The following is a 20,636-nucleotide window of genomic DNA, read 5'->3' as shown; positions in this document are numbered from 1 at the left end:
CGGGGTATTCCCCGAATTGTCTATACAAGGTATCAATCAAGGATGATAGTAGTTTTAAAACTAGTACTATCATACTGAAGACGCACGGCTAAACCCGAAACTTTCTAGTTCTAGGTCTAGTTCTAGTTTTTGTTCAATGAAAAATATACAACAATCTAATGCTAAATAAGAGCTAAAACAATGACTAACACTTGTATTAGAACTAACACTAGAACTACAAACATTTGTATTTAGCCGAACGTCTCTTAAGACTTTTTTGCTTTTTAGTTCAATAAAAATATACAACAATCTAACGCTGAATAAGAACTAAAATAAGAATTAACGCTGGCATTACAACTAACACTAGACGTAGAACTAGAAACATTTGGGTTTAGCCGTCTTAAGAGACGTTCGGCTAAACCCGAATGTTTTTAGTGCTAGGTCTAGTGTTAATTTTAGTTGTTATTCATTATTAGATTGTTGTATATTTTTCTTCTTCCTTCTGTATTTAGGCATAACTGCTTGTTTTTCTTCACTTGTTTGCCCCCCAATTATTTCGTAGATTGCTTCATCTTTTTCTAGGTCGATGGTAACTTGTCCTGTGTTATTTTCACAATTCGTTCTTCTGTTATTCGGTTTTCTAATTCCATTTCTTCTTTCGGTCCAATACCCAATTATTGATGTTAATCTATCATGCAATCTGCCTGTCTGATGTTCTCACTTCTTTCTCTGTCCATCAATGTTTTCACAATTATTCCACGCACTATTTTTATTTCTGTAGCTTCTAGCATTCTTTTTGTTTTGGATGTTTCTGGTCGAGTCTTTGCTGCATATGTTTATATAAGTCTAATTGCGGTTTTGTATATCCAGGCTTTGGCTTCAGTTGTAATATGTTTATTTGGCCATATTGTACCATTTAGGTCCTTGCCGCTCTTGCAGCTTGATTCCTTACTTCGATCTCAATATCCCCGTATCCAAATATTTCAATGCCCAAATATTTGCATTTCATTTCTTGGTGTATCATTTTGCATCTGATCGGTTTTGGCCGCTAATGTTTTATCAAACTGGAACAGTCATGAAAATGTTAATCATCTTATTCCCATATTGTATCCTCTTAGTTTGCGAATTTGTTTTATAATTTCATCCATTACGATATTAAACAAAAGTGTTAGTTTAAAACTAGAATTAACACTATACCTAGAACTAGAATTATTCGGGTTTAGCCGTCTTTAGAGACGTGTAGCTAAACTCAAACGATTTTAGTTCTAGGTATAGTGTTAGTTCTACTTTTAGTTGTTATTCAGTGCTAGATTGTTGTATACTTTTATTGAACTAAAAGTGGAACTAACACTAGACCCAGAACTAAAAACTTGCACAATACCCAAACTTGCACGCGGTAAAATTATGTCTTGGGAACGCAGCATGTGACTTCCGCGCAATATGTGACAAACCCTATCTGTATTTATTACAAATTTAGTTACGTTTCGACTCTTTCTTTTTCTTAATAACTTTTTTTTTGTTAATTTTCATTTATTTATTTTTTTGTTAGCCGTTTTAATAAAGGTAGTCGAGATGATTTAAATGTTTTCATGCGCGCGCCTCGCCGCGGCCGCATTCTGCGGACCTTTAACAAGAAAACATACTTAATTCAAGAGAGTGCGGCTCTCGAAACGGGAACCAGTTTCTTTCGCGCGCGGTTTACGAAAGACCGCGCCGCCGCATACCGTGCGATCATTTTTATAAAATCGTCCCCGTACCCGGGGTATTTAAATTCTTCCCGACGTTCCTCGCAAGCCTCAGGAATCCGTCCGCAAGAAGAAAACCGAGGCAAAAGCGAAAATAAACCGTTTTCTTTAAGTGCGCGCGAACGAAAATTTTTACTTCTCGCGCACATGTCACGATAAATAAAAAAAAATCGTTCAAAAAAAATTAAATTTGAAATATCAACATAAATGACTTTGTGATTTCATTAGTTTTGACAGTTAATCGTTTATTTCTGAAGTTGTTAAAGTTTTTTAATGTCATTTTTATGAGTATCTTATCAACGTAGCAAGATTATTATGTAAAAACATCGAAAAATTTACAAATATTAGCATTTATGGCTTGTAATTTTAAATTTTAAATTAATTAATTCATGAATTCACTTAATTTTTCTCTTAAATTTTAAATGATTGAGAAATGTTTTTCAAAGAAATTTCCATAAAAATATTAAAAACACTATCTCATACACCAAATATTGAAAATATCGAATAACAAACCTAAAAGATATAATTAGGGTTAATCTGTATGTACAGGGTGGTTCAAATTCGATGTCCGAATAGGCTTACTCGGAAACTATAAGAGTTAGAAAAAAAGTAGCTTACATGTCATGATCTCGTTTTTCGAGAAACTGCTAATGTCGAAAACTTCAAAGCGCTATCGTCTTTTGTTTTTCCCCTAGAGGCTAAAATTGAAAATTTCGTAAAACCAGCAAGTGCAATTATCTTGGTTATTATTATAGGTGGATTATTATAACTCAGACATTATATGGATACTTTTTTACAGAGAATTTGATGGCATAGTCCAAAAAAAATTTTCGGTTTTAGATTTTGAGATATCATGACAATTTTCGTTTTTTTAAATTGAAACAATCACTGATTATTCGCTTATTAAATTCGTTATTTTCTACTGATTACAAAAACATAGGGTTCGACAAATCTGTTTCTTATTGTTTTAGAATAAAACTAAAAATAAACTTTTTTATTAGTGTCATCAAAGAAATTAAATTTACAGCTTCCTGTAAATTATAACTAAAAATTAAAGAAACATATTTGTGATATTTGAAACAAATACATTTGTTGAACTATTTAATTTATATTTGTGTTACACAAAAGTTGGAATAGATTGCATTATTTCACATTTTTTATTAATATTTAATATTATTATTACATGACTCAATAAATTATTGTTAGATGGCGCTAATAATTTTTTTTTTGAATTTTAAAAACATTTTCAAAAATTTTCTGAAGTGTCAAATTAAAAATAGTGTTTTTTTTAGAAGGATTACGAAAAGTTTAATATGTTAGAATGTTACATAGAAAATAAAATAAATTTTATATAAATTTTTAGTAGAATAATTTTTAGTTTTAGCACCATAATTTACAGGAAACTGTAAATTTAATTTCTTCGACGACGCTAAAAAAAAAGTTTATTTTTAGCTTTATTCTAAAACAATAAGAAATAGACCTGTCGAACCATATATTTTTGTAATCACACAAAAATAACGAATTTAATAAACGAATAATCAGTGGTTGTTTCCATTTAAAAAAACGAAAATTGTGATAACATCTCAAAATCTAAAAGCGAAAAAATTTTTTTGACTACGTCATCAAATTCTCTGTAAAAAAGTGTCCATATAATATTTTAGTTATAATACTCCACCTATAATAATAACCAAGATAATTGCACTTGCTGGTTTTACGATATTTTCAATTTTGGCCTCTAGGGGAAAAACAAAAGACGATATCGCTTTGAAATTTTCGACATTGGAATTTATTTAAAAAAAGAGATTGAGACATTTAAGCTACCTTTTTTCTAACTATTAGAGTTTCCGAGATAGCCTATTCGGACATCAAATTTGAACCATCCTGTACAGGGAGGATCAAAAAAGAATATATACAAAACGATTACTTAATGTAGAGATGTAAAAGTGAGACAGACAGAGAGGTTGTACGTCATAATTAAACGGTAGCGTATAGATACCGTTGATTTATCACCGACAGGTAGCAGCGGCGGTTGCTTGTACGTCATTCACTCATTAGTCCTGCCCACCTAACCTAACCTGGTGCCTTGGTGGAAACTTTATTATTTTCACTCCCCAAGAAGTGTAGAGAGAGAGAGAAAGAGACAGGATTTATCGCGACCGAGAACCTTGAACCGCGAGAGGGCCTCATTTATCCGCGAGTGTAAACAGTAAAACGGCGCAACCCAACAATATTAATAATTACTTATTAAACGGGTATTCACAGCCGTAATTGATAGGAACAAGCTATAAATAGCGACATCTATTTTTAGAAACGATGTGTTCCCGACACATCGGTCGTTGGTCGTCGTATTCTTCGTCTGCGAAGTTCTTCGTTTGTATTTTTAGGTGAATGTAAAATTTTTCTTGATAAAAATAATTTTTTTTGTAGAAATACTAAATGATCTGGTTTAAGAAAGGTTTAAGTATTTAAGCAGCAATTCAATTGGGGAGGTAAAGACGGAGTTTGTACTCCTACATCATTGCACTGTGGCGGCCGTCGGGGATTTTAAAAATTACGGGGACACCTGTCGAATAATGAATACGTTCCCATGCACCAGTGACACGTCGGTGCGCCTGCCGCAGCAATAAATTACAATACAATAAGGGATCTCTAGTCGGGTTGGTCGTTTTTTCGACACATGAGGAGGATGGACATGTTCGGTGTGTTAATAGCATGGCCAATTATAAATGTACGAACTGACGAGACGAATTTCAATTATTTGTAAATAGAAAATGTAAAATATTGGGAAAAAACGAAAAAATTTCTTCAACTACTTTATCTTCGTAACTTCCACGTCTTCAATCCAAGTGCCTTTCATAGAAATGTGTATTCTGGACAAGATGATTAAAACCTGGTTTATTGGGTATCATTTGGTTAGGTATTAGTGGCGAGGGGGCTGTAAATACATCTTGGACAGTGCCTTCTTTTTTTTTGCAACTCTGAGATGAGTATATTCTTGTAAATTGTAGCTTTTCAAAAATATGGTAATGAAGTTGCGCCTCTGCCGCAAGCGATCTCAGCTTAATTAGCCCATATGCCCTTGCAACTTAATGTCTCATACACTCTTCAAAACTGCCAAACTTTCCGCCAATATAGTATCAATGTTGCACTTCTGTCGCAAACGAGGTGGACAGAACGAATGGACAATATACATCAATATGAAGACTGTCGATACTTTCTTCCATATCTATCTCTTTTTTCGTTCTATTTATCTTTACGTTTTGCTGTCAATCGACGTTCACGCAATTTTTAAACATAGAAGACTAGTTTTTAATGCCACTACATTTTTCCAATTTTTATGTGGTTTCTCTTTCTGAAAAGATAAAGTGAATGCAAAGGCATCTATTATTATTTTCTGTTCTTGATGTATAGTTCACCTTTGGCAATGAAAAAGAATGTGTTTGGTATCATCTCAAACTGTATCCGTCTGTCGACGATGCTATCAGTTGCAAGAATTGGACCAGTTGGTTGTTTGATGTATATCTACCTTATTCCAACTGCGACTTAGGTCCGAAATACCTCATTCTTAAATATTTTAGAGAGAGCTATCAACAAGCAACATTTAATTCTTCAAGAAATTTTGAAATCGAAGATAAAAAAAATGATAAGTCGCAAATCGTTAATCCTAAAAGAACACTTAGTTCTAAGTATAGGGACGATATAAGTAATTTTTCAAATTTTATGAAAAGAAATCGTTCTAGAGAAACTTTTAAACGTAGAGGGAGGTTGAACGTCATCAACTGCTACACAAGTATATTCAGAAGATATTAAGGCTTCCCGAATCTCAGACTCAAAGATAAAAAACGATGGGAAAAGAACAAGTACTAGTAGATACAATAATTTCATTAACACTAGACTTCTTAGTTATACCATTAATGTTTAAAGGTGACAAACCTGAAGAAATCGCACGCAACAGCTACCCTAGACATATACTACCGCTATACTAGGCAGAGAAAGCTCAATCAGTACAAGTTGTTGCCTACGCTCCTTTATAATGAATCTGATCTTATCACTAAAATTCAACACTAAAACTGAAGTGTCCCACTTTTGCATCAATGTCAGCCATTTTATAGAGAGTAACTTGTTATCAATACTCCCAAGATTATGAAACGATTAGAGGAAGGGTTAAATAATTATTACAATTATTTCCAAAATGTAATAAGAAAAATGATTAAAATAATTATTATGATTATAATATAGATACATCTAATAAATTAAACTTTTCTCGTTTTGATTAAGACATTTAACCGATTGCATTCCTAAAATATGTGGAGAATGATTTATAACCAATTATAAACAGTAAATAAAAATTTTCCATTTTTGGTTTATAATTTTTTATGCTTTCTGGTATATTTTCGTTTGACTTCGTCTTGTTAGCCGAGGATAATTGCGTCCCGGATATTTATTCAAATGAAAGAGGCCGCGCGCCGAACATGCAACAAATGTCAATTTGTCTCGCGACCCAGCCGCTTGACCTCGAGGTCAATTAGAGAAACGAGTCGCGTTTTGCCAATGCATCTCGCTAATTATAATATTGCAGAATATTCACGTCATCATTTTCTTTCCATATCATCATCATATGCAACGAATAATAATAAATCTTAATATGGTAACATATGCAACCACATTTGCATGTTTATCATTTAAGTTGCCAACTGAATCTTTCTGTCTATATCAAATTCAAAAATTATTTCGTTTATTATATACGAGAAATATTATTTTTAATGCATCAAACAGCTTGTAGAACGAAGAGGCAATTTCGTACCAGGAAATGACTTGCTTCACACCCTGGCACCTGGACTCGGTAGTATAGCGAGGACACCATCCTTCTCCTTCGGATAGCATCAGCTGCCTCGCGCACCCCTGCCATTATTTTAGGTGAATGTGCGCTTTGCACCCGTTTACTACTACACACTAACACACAATACTCCAAGCACAGGAAGTGCCCCAGAATGACGACGACGACGAGTTTGTGTGTCTCCCCGTTCCCCGGTTTATACGAAACCGCGGCTTAACTATTTTCGGTCTCGGTAGTGCTCCGAAATAGACCCCAATCTCGTCTAACCTCACTCTCTCTTGATTTGCACAGTAATAACGCATAAAGCGGTCTCGGACTTTAGTGCGCTGTCATTCGTAATTAATTAGACACCGAGAGAAGGACCGAAAATTTTTGAAACCTAGCCAAAAACTTCCAGAGAGAAAGAGACTCTTTGAAGATGAATTTTCTTAGTAGTATTTGATAAATATTCCAACAATGTTACTTAATAAGAGCTAAAACAAGAACTAACACTAGCATTACAACTAACACTAGACATAGAACTTGAAACCCAAATGTTTCTAGGTCTAGGTCTAGTGTTAGTTTTCCTTTTAGTTCAATAAAAATATACAACAATCTAGCACTGAATAATAATTAAAACTAGAACTGTTACTGTGTAGACACTATACCTAGAACTAGAATCATTTGGGTTTAGCCCCACGTCTCTAAGGACTAAACCCAGAATGATTCTAGTTCTAGGTATAGTGATAATTCTAATTTTACACTTACACTGTCGCTTTCACGAAGACGCACAGCTAAACCAGAAACTTTCTAGTTCTAGGTCTAGTGTTAGTTCTAGTTTTTTCTAGTGTTTGAAAAATATACAACAATCTAACGCTGAATAGAACTAATTAGAACTAACACTAGACCTAGAAACATTTGGGTGTTTCTAGTTCTAGGTCTAATGTTAGTTTTAGTTGTTATACTGCTAGATTATTGTATTTTCTTCTTCTCTTCTTCTTTCTGTATTTAGGCATAATCAATTGGAAGGTTTTCGCTCCATCTTTTTCTAGGTTGATGGTGATTTGTCCCGTGTTATTTTCATAATTCGCTCTTCTGTCATTCTGTCGATGTGCTCATTCCATTTCATTTTTCTGCCCAATACCCAATCATTGATGTTATCTATCCTGCAAGCCTGTCTGATGTTCTCACTTCTTTCTCTGTCCATCAATGTTTTCCCAATTATTCCACGCACTATTTTCATTTCTGTTTCTTTTAGCATTCTTTTTGTTTTGGATTTTTCTGGTCGAATCTTTGCTGCATATGTTAATATAGGTCTAATTGCGGTCTTATACATCCGGGCTGTGGCTTCAGTTCTAATGTGTTTATTTAAGAATTTTCTTAGTAGTATTTGATAAATATTCCAACAATTTGACTTAATATACAGGGTGTTTCAAAATTGTATAGAATTTACTTGAATCATGCAAAAATGACTCAATGAAGCTTATTCATTTTTTGCGTGTCTGATAACATCAATTTACACTAATTTGAAGGTTTCACTAATAAATATATATATGTCAGACTTGTGATTTTATATAATATATTGTTTTGTGTGTCTATCTTTTCAAATTTAGGTTGTACTTGACATATTTATAAATATGAAATGATTATCATCTGTAAATTGTGGGGTAATTTTATCTTTTGGGCGTATTTTATTCACATACGTAAAAGTGACAAGGAGGTGCCGCAAGGTAAAAATATGATTTACGACTCCTTGTAAAGTAGTACGTAAAGCTACCACCCAAATCGTTGTCGCTACTTGTATGCAAACGAGTCCACTCGTTCGTTTCAACTTTCGGACTTTAGTGAATGACGACGACAGCCCAACCGCCCCCCCGTCATTTCGTCGATGTCGAATTAATGCTTAGTTCGCGTGGTGGTCGGCAGCTGGCGGGTAAGGTGATGGCACCTGACGCTCTCTGTGTCGCATTACCATATTAATCCGCTCCTCGCTCTCTTTATATTAACTGCTAAGGTTGGGCCAGAAAACAACACACAGACGCCAGACGCCCAACTGAAAAAAGGGAAAAAAAAACTGTGAATAGCCGCTTTGTAGTCGTTATTCCCGCGGGATTCACCCAGTATAGGTCCAATTCGTTTTATTGAATAATTAATCGGAAAACGACGCCCCCGGCGAGACCCGTTAACTTTAATTACTCGACGTTGGTGCTGCCCGGTGGCGGGCATAATGTTCAGCCGTTAAAATCGCATTGCCGCGGCTCGCGGATTTGCTTAATTACCGTAATGAGCACAACCCCTATTATATAAACGAAAAGGTTCAGACGTCGTGACATTCAAAAGTAATTACTCTCAACAACAACAACTTTAAATAAATACACTTCAAATTTATAAATAAATAGGCACCTCTAAAGGGTTAAACTTAGGGGAAAAAAGTGAAATCGATTCCGTTTAAAGTTAAATTTAGATGTTTTTAAATCCAGAGTCGAAGTCGCGTGTCATCGGGAAAAAACGGACAGAGGGTAAAAAAAAGAAAACGGAAAAAGAAGGGAGAAAAGTTGATATCGCATGGCCGGAACGTAACTTTGCGTGTATATCACGCCGCGTTGACACGAGATCTACACAGGATCGAGTTTGTGATTTCTACCGTACGGCAATTGTTTTTCTTTTTTTTGTTTTTTTTTTGTTTTGGGACCATGTACCAACAGAACCATCAACTATTAGATTTTAATCCGAATAAATAAGTAACGATTTAGAAGACAAAATTTCATTTTGATCGACAAATTTTCTAATTAATACTTTTTCAAAAATGATGTTGATATATCGATTCTTTCAAACGATAATTATTGATTATAATTAATTGTACTTATTATTGATTGACTTGACAAATTTCTCATTTTACACTAATAATATTGATGGTCTTTTAAAGATGAGTTTTGTGTCAAACGAGGCGGAACATAACGCAATAAGGGACATAAACACAAAACCATCACACATTGGTCGTTACTTACGCTTAAGTGTTTTTCTTTGAATATTAATGCAATAAAATGTACATAAACTGGGATAATGGTATAATAAAATGACTTATCATCTTGAATATCTAATAGGTTATTTTATGCTAAACTTAAGTTGTAACTTGCAAATAACTTTAGCAAGATTTATTTTTTTCTATTTTATTTACATATGCAGTGAATATGTAAAAAAGGATTTCATTGTAAAAGCATAAATATATTTAATTTTTAGATTACAAGTTGGACAAGTTACTGTTAGACACCTCACAATTGTTGCATTTCTGATCGCAGCTAAAGCAGTCAAAAGACTAAAATTTAAGTTAAACCAAATTAGATTAAGCAGCTCTCTATTTACATCCATCAATTTGCTCTTTTGTGGGACTCTATTCCCTATTTTTATCGCCATCTTTGTGTATTCCTCTTGGTTTTAACTCAGTATGGTCAGTAGTATGGTCAAATTCTAAAATATCGCTGAAGCCTTATCTAGACTGACCATTAATTTTTATATCCTTTATCGGGAAATATAACCATATGGCTACACTGAATTCAAAATCCATATTCTGGTCATTGCCTTCTTCACTTACTTGATGAATATATATGTGGAATTGATTTGCTGGCTTTTGTACAGACTTGATTGTACAACACAACATGTAAAAAAGACACCTATGAAGCATTTCAGATTTGGACATTGGCAAGGAGACTAGAAAGGTCGACCCAGCATGATCTGTAAATAATAAGACTGATAGCCCGGACAATACAACAATGCACGATTCTTATGGCCTATAACTTACTGACTGTACATACAAAGAAAAAAGGAATTGCGTGAAAAGAACAATGAGACTAACGTGCGAAAAGTTTTAAACTAGACTGCGCTCACTGAAAAGAGAATTTGTTTCAAAATGATTTTAGTATGAATCATTACATATTGTAGAATTAACTCTTCGGGTTTCAGTGGACTCGCCTGGAACCATAAGAAGTGAGGAACTGCATGAACCCAACTATCCCAATAAAGTAAGAGTTTCTTTGAAAACTAATAAAGACATTGAATAAGACATTCAAATCAAATTTCCAAATCGTGCATCTTTATTGTATCCGAAAATACAAACTTAACACAACAAAGTCAACCGATTTTCTATAAATTGAAGCGCCACGGATAAAAGCGACCTAATTTGATATCGTTTTCAAAACTCTTTTTAATAGCCAAGTGATCTAAGATATGTGAGACAAGTGTTAATTGCACGATATTTTATTTTACAACGTTTGAACGGTTAGGAATAACAGAAAAAGTTGAACAATTCCAAACTGCAAATAAAATTTGAACTCAGAATTCTTTTTCAAATATATTCGAGAGAAAACGGCAAAATGTCGCCATATCTTGTGTTAGTTGAATAAAATATTGTTGCTTTTTCTACGTAATAGTTTTTGAACCTTTATGGTTATTGTGCATAGCGTTATACTCCATTAGATATTGCATTACAATCGGGTTTAAGCTTTAATTAAGTAGTCACCACGCGACTACTTATCAAGTATTAACTATACCCAAGGGCATGCAAAGTTATAAATTTTAAGCTAACGATCATTTTGGATGTATCGTGAATCAGAAAGAATGGGAGACCAAACTTTCTTGACGTAATCTTCATTGACTCAATTACTAGGATTGATGGTCTGGTCTTTATATTAACTGTTTGCATTCTTCGGATGTGGACTTTGCATTTAAAAAGCTCATCGAATACTTAACGTCTCTTGTTGACATATCATATCGACTCCGCCTGAAAATTAACCCGAATAAGTATGGTATTTGGACTAAAGTATGTAAAAGCAGAATTAGCAGATAAAATGAACGTTTGAAAAGCTACATCGTAGTTGTAGTATATTGTTGAATGGGACTAACATTAAGAAATTATTGTTGGCAGCATACTCTAACTTTCAAATACAATGCTCTACTAGACACTATTTTAATCTAAAATGTAAACGCTCCGCATCTGCCGGCTATCAAAAACTTTGCTATCCCAGTATATGATTTGATTTTGAATATCCAGTCACTATTGTAAAATTCCAAATATTGATGTATATGCAGATTTGGACTCTGGGCAGACAAGTCCATTCTGGCAACTTCATCGTTACCGTACCAATCATGACACCTGGCGATGTCTTCCTGAAACTAACATGGACCTACTCGTTAAGACTACCACAACGTACGAAACACATTGTTAGGAGGAGATGATAATGTTTGTAGCTCTCTTTGCTTATAGAACCTTCGTCTGGGTCTGAGTAATGATTCAGTATGAATTAACTACTTGGCTAAACTCAGAGTACTATCTAGTTAGTAATGGACAATAATTCTATTCTTTACTTTTCAAATAATTGCAAATTTTTTGCAGACTTGCAAATCGTTGATTTTACTTCAAAATTGACTAGTTAATTTGGATTAGTATTTCATTCGCTTGATATTATATGAAAAACACGTTCTTATCTTTATGAATAACACGAAAAAGTATTACGAAGAATCATTCAATGTTATTCAATGCAACCTTAGTTTCCACAGATCAGAAGGAGATCATGCTTGATAACAATTCCATCCGGAAGAGAGGAATTTTAATGAAAGGTTACAATTTTATGAAGTAAGTTGAAAGAATACTTCCCGACCTTCTCGGTCCTTATATGGCTAAATTATTATTATTATGTCCATAAATTCAAGTTGATTCTGTATTATGGCGTTTTTTCATATAGCCTACATACATTTGTTATAAATGATAAAGAAAGTTATACAAAGATATCGCAGAAAACAAAAAAATAAAAGAAATGATTACAGAAATGTATAAGCTAAGTGGGCAATCCTTAATTCTAAGTTTCTATTTATTTCGTACAAGTTTGAATAAATGTTGTACAATCAGATCAATTTGAAAACAATGGAAGTAATTGGTTTGAAACGTGAGGATAATATGTGCTTAATTACATAAAACAGCAACTACGAGTCGACTTCTTAACAATTAAGATATATACCTATATATATTTTAATGTTACACAATATAAGAGCCGCGCACTCGAGCATATAATTATGCATGAAATGTATCTCGCTTATAATCTGCATACAAATAGGCAACGTCTCTTGCCTCACGCAATAACCGCCAGTTAATCCACACACACACGAGCTTACTTTTATAAAAAAAAAATAAATAAACGTCATCAAACGAACAATTTAGCCATCAATCAACAATAAATTTAAATTTAAAATTATAAAAATTTAAAAATAAAAAAGAATGTTTTTATTTTTATTTTTTGTAGTCAAGTTCTTCAAGTCTTTCAATGTTCCCTTTAGGTGTCACAAAAGACGTGTGTAAGTGGTATTTCCCGGTGCTCGAGGCCCGTTTTACCGTTTACGACCCGTAACGTTACCGATGCTCTCTCTACCTTTACCGCCGTTGTCGGAAAACTCCCTTGGATAATTTTAGGGGGCGGCGGCGGTCTGTCTGTCAAAATCGAGAAGGACGCCGCCCAACGGTGGCGCCGTCGCACTAGCCTAGCGCCATCTTGCGTCGAAATCGAGTCTGGGCGTCCCGACGGGAAAAAAAGGGACTCCGACGTTAAATTGAACGCCGAAATGGGGGGGTCCCATCATAAAAATCAGCTGGGTCGTAAAAACGACGACCGAATCGCTGTGAGTGACGGGGAATCGATCCTGTGACGTCACAGTAAACTTTCTTTTAAAATATTATCTTCGGTTATAAAACAAAAATAAAAAATTTTTAAATTATTTAGATAGAATGATACAAAATTGAACAAAAAAATATGATAATGATTAAAAAATGGATTATAAATACGAAAAGTGAGTTCACATTATATTCCTTTACATCTGAAAAGACCTTGCCAAATTTCACTTGTATTCGACAATCCATCTCGCGAAACTTGTACGCAATTTAAACTGTCTAAACCGGTTGATAAATGTATCGAAGTTTTATGTAAATACACTAGTCGATTTATGGCAAACATTAAGGCTATTATATTTTTCCCCAATGCCCCTTGATTTGCTTTGTAAATTAGTCGTATTTACAATACACAATCAAAAAAAACAAATTTCCAAATTAAAAATAAAATAATGATTGAAAGTTATAAAATTTTTATGGCAGGTGGTTAACCGCCACGTCGCATTGCCACGATTACAGATGATCAAAAAATAATGATATAAAACGAGATTTCGTGCCACATCATTCCTATGTTATTCGCCTCGAGGATATTCATAGATGCCGTGGAATAAAAATAAAGGTTTTACGAGACCGAGACATAATTACCAAACGGGCAAAACCATTAGCGCTAATGCCAGCAGCGCAGCAACAGCTCAGAAACGTTGGAGCTTTTCAAAACAATACACGAGGCTAAAAATAGAATTTTCGTTATGTAGAAAAAATAAAAATAAGCATTTCTACCATCAGCCGACGGATGAAATCATTTTCAATTTAAAATCATTGAAAAATTTAACATTAAATTTTATTTCTCAATTTGTTTCAACATTTGAATGAATCAATGACTTAGAAAAGTTTAGTCTGACTGTACCATTTTCATGAATATAGCAAACATCTCCAAAATATCAAAATAGGTGTTGTATCAGAAAATTATTCATTATGAAGCAATAAACCTTAATTCTTAACAAAGTTTTGTCCCAGCTATCATCATTTTCCTCAAATAATGCGAAAATCTCAATAATGTCAAAATTGATGGTTTGTAATAAAAAATATCAGTGCTCAAAAACTATAAGCGATAGAGAGAAATATTGTGCATGAAAATTGTTCATATTGAAACAATAAAGCTTAATTCCTAACAAACTTTCATCCCAGCTATCGCTATTTTCTTGGAATAATGGGAAAATCGCCAAAATTTATGGTTTATATTAAAAAAAATATCAGTGCTCAAAAACTATAAGCTAGATGGAAAAATATTGTGTATGAAAATTGTTCATATTGAAGCAATAAATCTTAATTCATAACAAAGTTTCTTTCCAACTATCATTATTTTCCAGGAATAATGTGAAAACTTGCATAATGTCAAAATTTATAGTTTATATTAAAAAAAATATCAGTGCTCAACAACTATAAGCGATAGAGAAAAATATTGTGTATGAAAATTGTTCATATTGAAGCAATAAAGCTTAATTCATAACAAAGTTTCTTTCCAACTATCATCATTTTCCAGGAATAATGTGAAAATCTCCAAAATATCAAAATTGATGGTTTGTAATAAAAAATATATCAGTGCTCTAAAACTATAAGCGAGAGAGAAAAATATTCTGTATGAAAATTGTTTATATTGAAGCAATAAATCTTAATTCATAACAAAGTTTCTTTCCAACTATCACCATTTTCCAAGAATAATGTGAAAATTTCCAAAATATCAAAATTGATGGTTTGTAATAAAAAATATATCAGTGCTCAAAAATTATAAGCTAGAGAGAAAAATATTGTGTATGAAAATTGTTCATATTGAAGCAATAAATCTAAATTCATAACAAAGTGTCTTTCCAACTATCTTCATTTTCCAGGAATAATGCGAAAATTTCCAAAATATCAAAATTAATGGTTTATATTAAAACAATATCAGTGCTCAACAACTATATGCGATAGCGGAAAATAATATGTATGAAAATTGTTCATATTGAAGCAATAAAGCTTAACTCATAACAAAGTTTCTTTCCAACTATCATCATTTTCCAGGAATAATGTGAAAACTTCCAAAATATCAAAATTTCTGGTTTATATTAAAACAATATCAGTGCTCAACAACTATATGCGATAGGGAAAAATATAATGTATGAAAATTGTTCATATTGAAGCAATAAAGCTTAATTCATAACAAAGTTTCTTTCCAACTATCATCATTTTCCAGGAATAATGCGAAAATTTCCAAAATATCAAATTTTATGGTTTACATTAAAAAAAGAATATAAGTGGTCTAAACTATAAGCGAGAGAGAAAAATGTTGTGTATGAAAATTGTTCATATTGAAGCAATAAAGCTTAATTCATAACAAAGTTTCATCCCAGCTATCGTCGTTTTCCTGGAATAACTCGAAAATCAGCAAAATATCAAAATTAATAGTTTACATTAAAAAAATATATTAATGCTCAAAAACTATAAGCGATAAAAAAAAATATTGTATATGACAATTGTTCATATTGAAGCAATAAAACTTAATTCATAACAAAGTTTCATCCTAGCTATTGTCGTGTTCCGAGAATAATGCGAAAATCTGCAAAATATCCAAATTTATGGTTTGTTTTAAAGAAAATCAGTGCTCAAAAACTATAACTGGTAGAGAAATATGTTGTATAAGAAAATTGTTCATTTTGAAGCAATAAAGCTTAATTCCAATAAAGTCTCATCTCAGCTATCATCATTTTCCTGTAATAATGCGAAAATCACCAAAATATTAAAATTTATGGATTATACTAAAAAAAATATCAGGACTCAAAAACTATAAGCGATAGAAAAAGATTTGTCTACGAGAATTATTGATATTGAAGCAATAAAAGATAATTCATAACAAAGTTGTAGCCTACCCATTACTATTTTCCAGGGATAAAGCGAAAATCCATATCAAAATGTATAATTTACATTAAAGAATTTATTACATCTTACTTTTTAATCATTAATTAATCTCGCTTAACGTTATAATTACTATTGTTCTAAGTAATTGAGAACGAATATGGTTTCCTTAAAAAAAGGAGAAAATTATATGCGAATATCCGTCGGGCACCATCCATTTAATTTAACTATCAACACGTGAAAGAGAGAAGAGAGGAAATATAAAAGCTTTGCAGGGTCCTATTTGAAAAAAAAAAGGAACAACATCAGATACAGAGCGGCAATTTGTAGATTAATGTAAACGCATTTGTTATATGTGGCTTAGCGAGCATGCGATGCAAAGCAATCATTACAATCTCTCTCTTACGAGCATGCGACGACGAAGACCATAATTGTTGAAATTGCACAGAACGATTTCTTCCTTCTTCTAAACGTCGATAATAAAAAAAGAAACGACGACAAGATAATTTAATCGTAAAGATAAGAATATTACTCCCCGATGGAAGTCTTTTCATGTAAAAAAATTCTCCGCCGTGCAACTTGTAGTACACGACGAGAATTTTCGATGGGATATAAAGAAAAATCTGTTCTTCTGCTTCTCGATCGTCTCCGTGGTCGTTTCCCCGTTTTAATTTGTCTCCTATAAATGGGAGTAATCGGGTGAGTTTCAAACGTGGAGAGACCGTTTGTGTTGTGTTGGAAAAGAGAAAAAGAAAAATAAAACTCGAAAAAAGGGTTAAATTTGTAGGCGCGCTGTGATTGAATCTTCCCCATAAATATGGGAGCGTATAGAGACGTCGCGGTCGCGGTCGAGTTATGGCCGACAGAGTCTCGCCGGCAAAGTTTTTGCCTCGAAGACCATCGAGGAAGATTCCTTCTTCGATGGACACGCATTGTCGCATAGCATAGCGCGGCTCTCTCTGCACCTGTGACCAAATATTTTTCACCATCTTCTTCTCACATCACCTTTTGAATCTTTTCCAACCATCATCACCTTTCTTTTTCTTTTTTATTTCTTTATTACAAAAATTATCTATAATATCACAATAATTGAGACAATTCGCATTGTGCTTTGAACTATATCTAATAGTGTTCAAATCAGTTTTTATCACATTGAAATGATTCGATTAGAAATAGAATGATTTTTGTAAATCTATCAATCCTAGAACCATTAAAACTTATTTATAAGCGTTTACAAGTACTTAACACTCAAATAAATAACTTGATAAATATCTTATTACAGGTTAAATCGCTAATTACATTTCAACCTTGTAGATAATTGTTGAAAACTATTGGTGTTTATGGTGATTGGGTTTAAGATACTAAAAAGGATTTCTTGAGTATAATTTCAAAATAATTAATGATGAAATGAAAATTTCGTATATTTATCTTTTTTTTTTATTCATATCTATTTTCTTTTTATCATAATATAAGAAATGAAAAGAAACTAAGCGACTAACGACATCTTCCATTAAACTAATGAAACCGGGAGCTTTTTCGTTTGCTGCTTGAGAGAGTTTTGGAGTACGGGGAGAAACGAACGAACTAAAACTCCGAGAGCAAAGTCTGAAACCGGGGGCGGTTAAGGACTTGCAACGAAGGCAGTTCCTTGAGCGGCGGCTCCTATTGGCCATCCCATTCACCCCGTAGGGTTTGAATCGTGCTGTCGATGCCATTCGTAAATCAAAATCCGAATCTTTCTCTCGCCCCCACCATCCAAGTCACACAACGTCAATGACGTCATCGTTCGTTTCCTACCGAATCTTTCTATATTATATCTGTATGTTATCCTAAAAATAAACCCAACGATTTTTATCTACCTACTTTTTGTTTGTCTAAATGTAAATATTAATATTAGTTTTATGACCCGGGAGTTTCGGTATTAATCCAATATGTCACTTTTCTATATCCTTTTACCTCCAAATTACGCGTTTTGGATTATCGTTATCTATTTGCAATGAGCCGACCATTTTTGTGTTTTTATATTTAGGGTCTCCCAATATTTTATGAACAGCAAGTGTTTCGGCATACGTTTTCCGCGTGTTGTATGTATTACGATAAGATTGTGTTGTTCTATTGGACGAAAAAGCGAACCATTTTTTACTTTTTAACACATTAAAGCGATAAGATAACACTCTCATTGTTTTTTGTAGATGTTATGAAACTTTTACTTTTTTCTTTTTTTTGGGAGAACGAAATTTTTCGTTTTCTTTTGGTCACACTTGTGCTTCAAAAAATTGTGATTAATTCACGATTTCCCTACTTCTTCGTCGTCGTTGCAGGAAATGATTGCGTTTTGTCGCGCACTCAACAGAGTCCACAGACAATCGGCTAATTTTTTCAAGCAACGTTCCGTAAAAATAATCGTGTGGATACGAAACGCCCACTAACAATGAAGAAATTGTTTAAAATACAATTGTATCTTATGTGAACTTAACCAACAAAAAGAGAATTAACACATTAACACCCACCATAAACCCAGAAATTTTAAATTAATTTTCTTTGTTAAGAAAAATTTAAAATAATTTTTTTTTAACTTTTTGATTAATTTCAATTCACCCCAACCTTAAAATCTTATCACGAACATAGAGGCAATCGCGTTAAACCTTCGAGCGGTTAAATTCAAAGGGGCAACCCTCGTAAAACGTCTTCCAGGGGTCTACTGGAATCGGTTTCATTACCGTTACTAGGATTATGTCATTCGATATCAACGGGTGGTCGCTTAACTTTACCAATACACTACAACAGACAATAAACGTACACACTCGCATAAACCTAAATACACACACACGCACTCAATACACAAATAAACTAAAAACTCTAAAGGGAACAAGAAAAGGGAGTTTAAACCGAGGGGGTGGTTCACATAAAATAAAAAAAGAATGAAAGAATAAAATAAATAATAATAATAAACAGAACGCCTTTCTGAGCGCGTCCGTTTTTGTTCTAAATGCGCGTATTGTGCGGGCAGGGGTTGGCCAATGCACACAATAAAAACGGGGTTGTAAGACACTTCCGCCCCATTGATAAGTAGTTAGGTCTCTCTCGTGCCGGAAGAGTCGTTGAATCGAGTGATTAATGATTTGAAAAAAATAAAGAGAAAAAAACCGAACGGGTTGTTGTTCAAGTAATTAGTTTTTTCTTTTTTTTTGCAGGGAAGTGGTGTCCTCGGAGGGAATGGTCATCACCTCCAGATGCTAGAGTGACTGGCGATACCAGGAGAGGGGTTTTGTATTCATCAGTGTTTCTAGGAAGTCCTGGTAAGTACTAAATTATAAGAAATGTTTTTATTAAAGAATAATTTTTATTTGTCTTTGTATCTTTTTTGTTCTATTAATAATAACTGTGGTGGGAAAGCAATTACAGTAAAAAGAAAAATAGTACGAAGGAGTTCGTAGGTCGCGGCTAAGCAATAACAAAGGAGCCTTTGGAAAAGGAACAAAACAAAGCGATATAACAATATCGCATCGGCGCCGGGCGAAAAATTACATTCCCGGCCGCGAAATTTCATTAAAATCGAGCGGGCCGCGCCGGCCTCCGCCTGCTGCATTCCTGCGAGTCGACTAGCAGTGGGGGAAGCGGTTACCATGGCGACCGGCGCATTCACGCCTCGCGGCCATGGTAACGGCCGCGCATGTCCGGCGCGAAGCGAGCGGCGCGCTGCGGCCAAATGGCGAACCTCCCCCCACCAGGCTGCAGGAGGACGCTGCCGGCGGAGAACACGCGCAAAAACTTTTCCGCGGAAAAACGTCAATATATTTTCTTCGTCGCCGTCCATTTGGACGTTTTTCCGAGCGCGGGCCGGCGACGGCGGAGCTAATGTAACTTTCCGAAAACTGACCTCGCAGCGTCGAACCGGGGATTTCCAAGCGGTTTTATTTTTGTCCCGAGGAAAATATTTTATTCCGCCCCTGGCGACCGAACAACCCACCTCCCCCCACCAACCACCCCCTTAGAACCGGAAAAACAAACTAAAGAAAAAAAACTAGATTTATCGTTCACCAGAATTATGCTGCTTTTACTAAGAAAATGTCGATAAAATTATTTTCATTATACTTTTCATGATTCTATAGAGCCATCATATCATCCGTGATTCTTTTTATTAAACACACTATTCAAATAATTTTGAATCACTCTCTTAAATCTTAAGTAGTTACATTAGAATGTCAAAGCCATCATCTAGCATAAGTAATAAGAGAAATAATAGTAATTTGTAACCGGGAGCTTTGCATGGTTGAAATATCAAGTAGACGTAGCCGCCGTCTCTGATTTATTTGATGAAAGAGAGAAGGAAAGAAGATTAGTGGCGTATTAGATAAAGAAGGGAAATAGCCTCCCAGAGAACCAAAACTATAAATAACCAAGACCGAGTGAATCGGAGATTCGCCCATCGGTCAATTGCAGCGGGTCCCGCTGTCAGAACCCGAGTTCCCAAATCGGTCACGGGACAATCAAAAGGGACGCGCGCACACTTACGGCCTGCAGCAATATAGCAGGCGGTGGTAGTGTATTT

At 34.1% G+C, this 20,636-nt stretch overlaps 1 protein-coding gene across 5 annotated transcripts in view; it reads left to right on the top strand.

Moving 5' to 3' along the window:
• The window catches only part of LOC111418807 (Meis homeobox homothorax), a 119,377-nt gene that overhangs the window by 69,126 nt on the left and 29,615 nt on the right, over positions 1 to 20,636 (top strand). For all 5 annotated transcript variants that reach the window (XM_071198135.1, XM_071198136.1, XM_071198134.1 and 2 more), the window contains one exon: positions 19,279 to 19,383. In XM_071198135.1, coding sequence (XP_071054236.1) covers positions 19,279 to 19,383 — 105 coding nt within the window. The remainder of the gene's footprint in view (positions 1 to 19,278; positions 19,384 to 20,636) is intronic.

The sequence above is a fragment of the Onthophagus taurus genome, chromosome 7 (assembly GCF_036711975.1).
Source record: "Onthophagus taurus isolate NC chromosome 7, IU_Otau_3.0, whole genome shotgun sequence".
NCBI classification, from domain to species: Eukaryota; Metazoa; Arthropoda; class Insecta; order Coleoptera; family Scarabaeidae; genus Onthophagus; species Onthophagus taurus.
The sequence above is the reverse complement of the archived record's forward strand: the minus strand, read 5'-3'. Positions and strand labels throughout refer to the sequence as shown.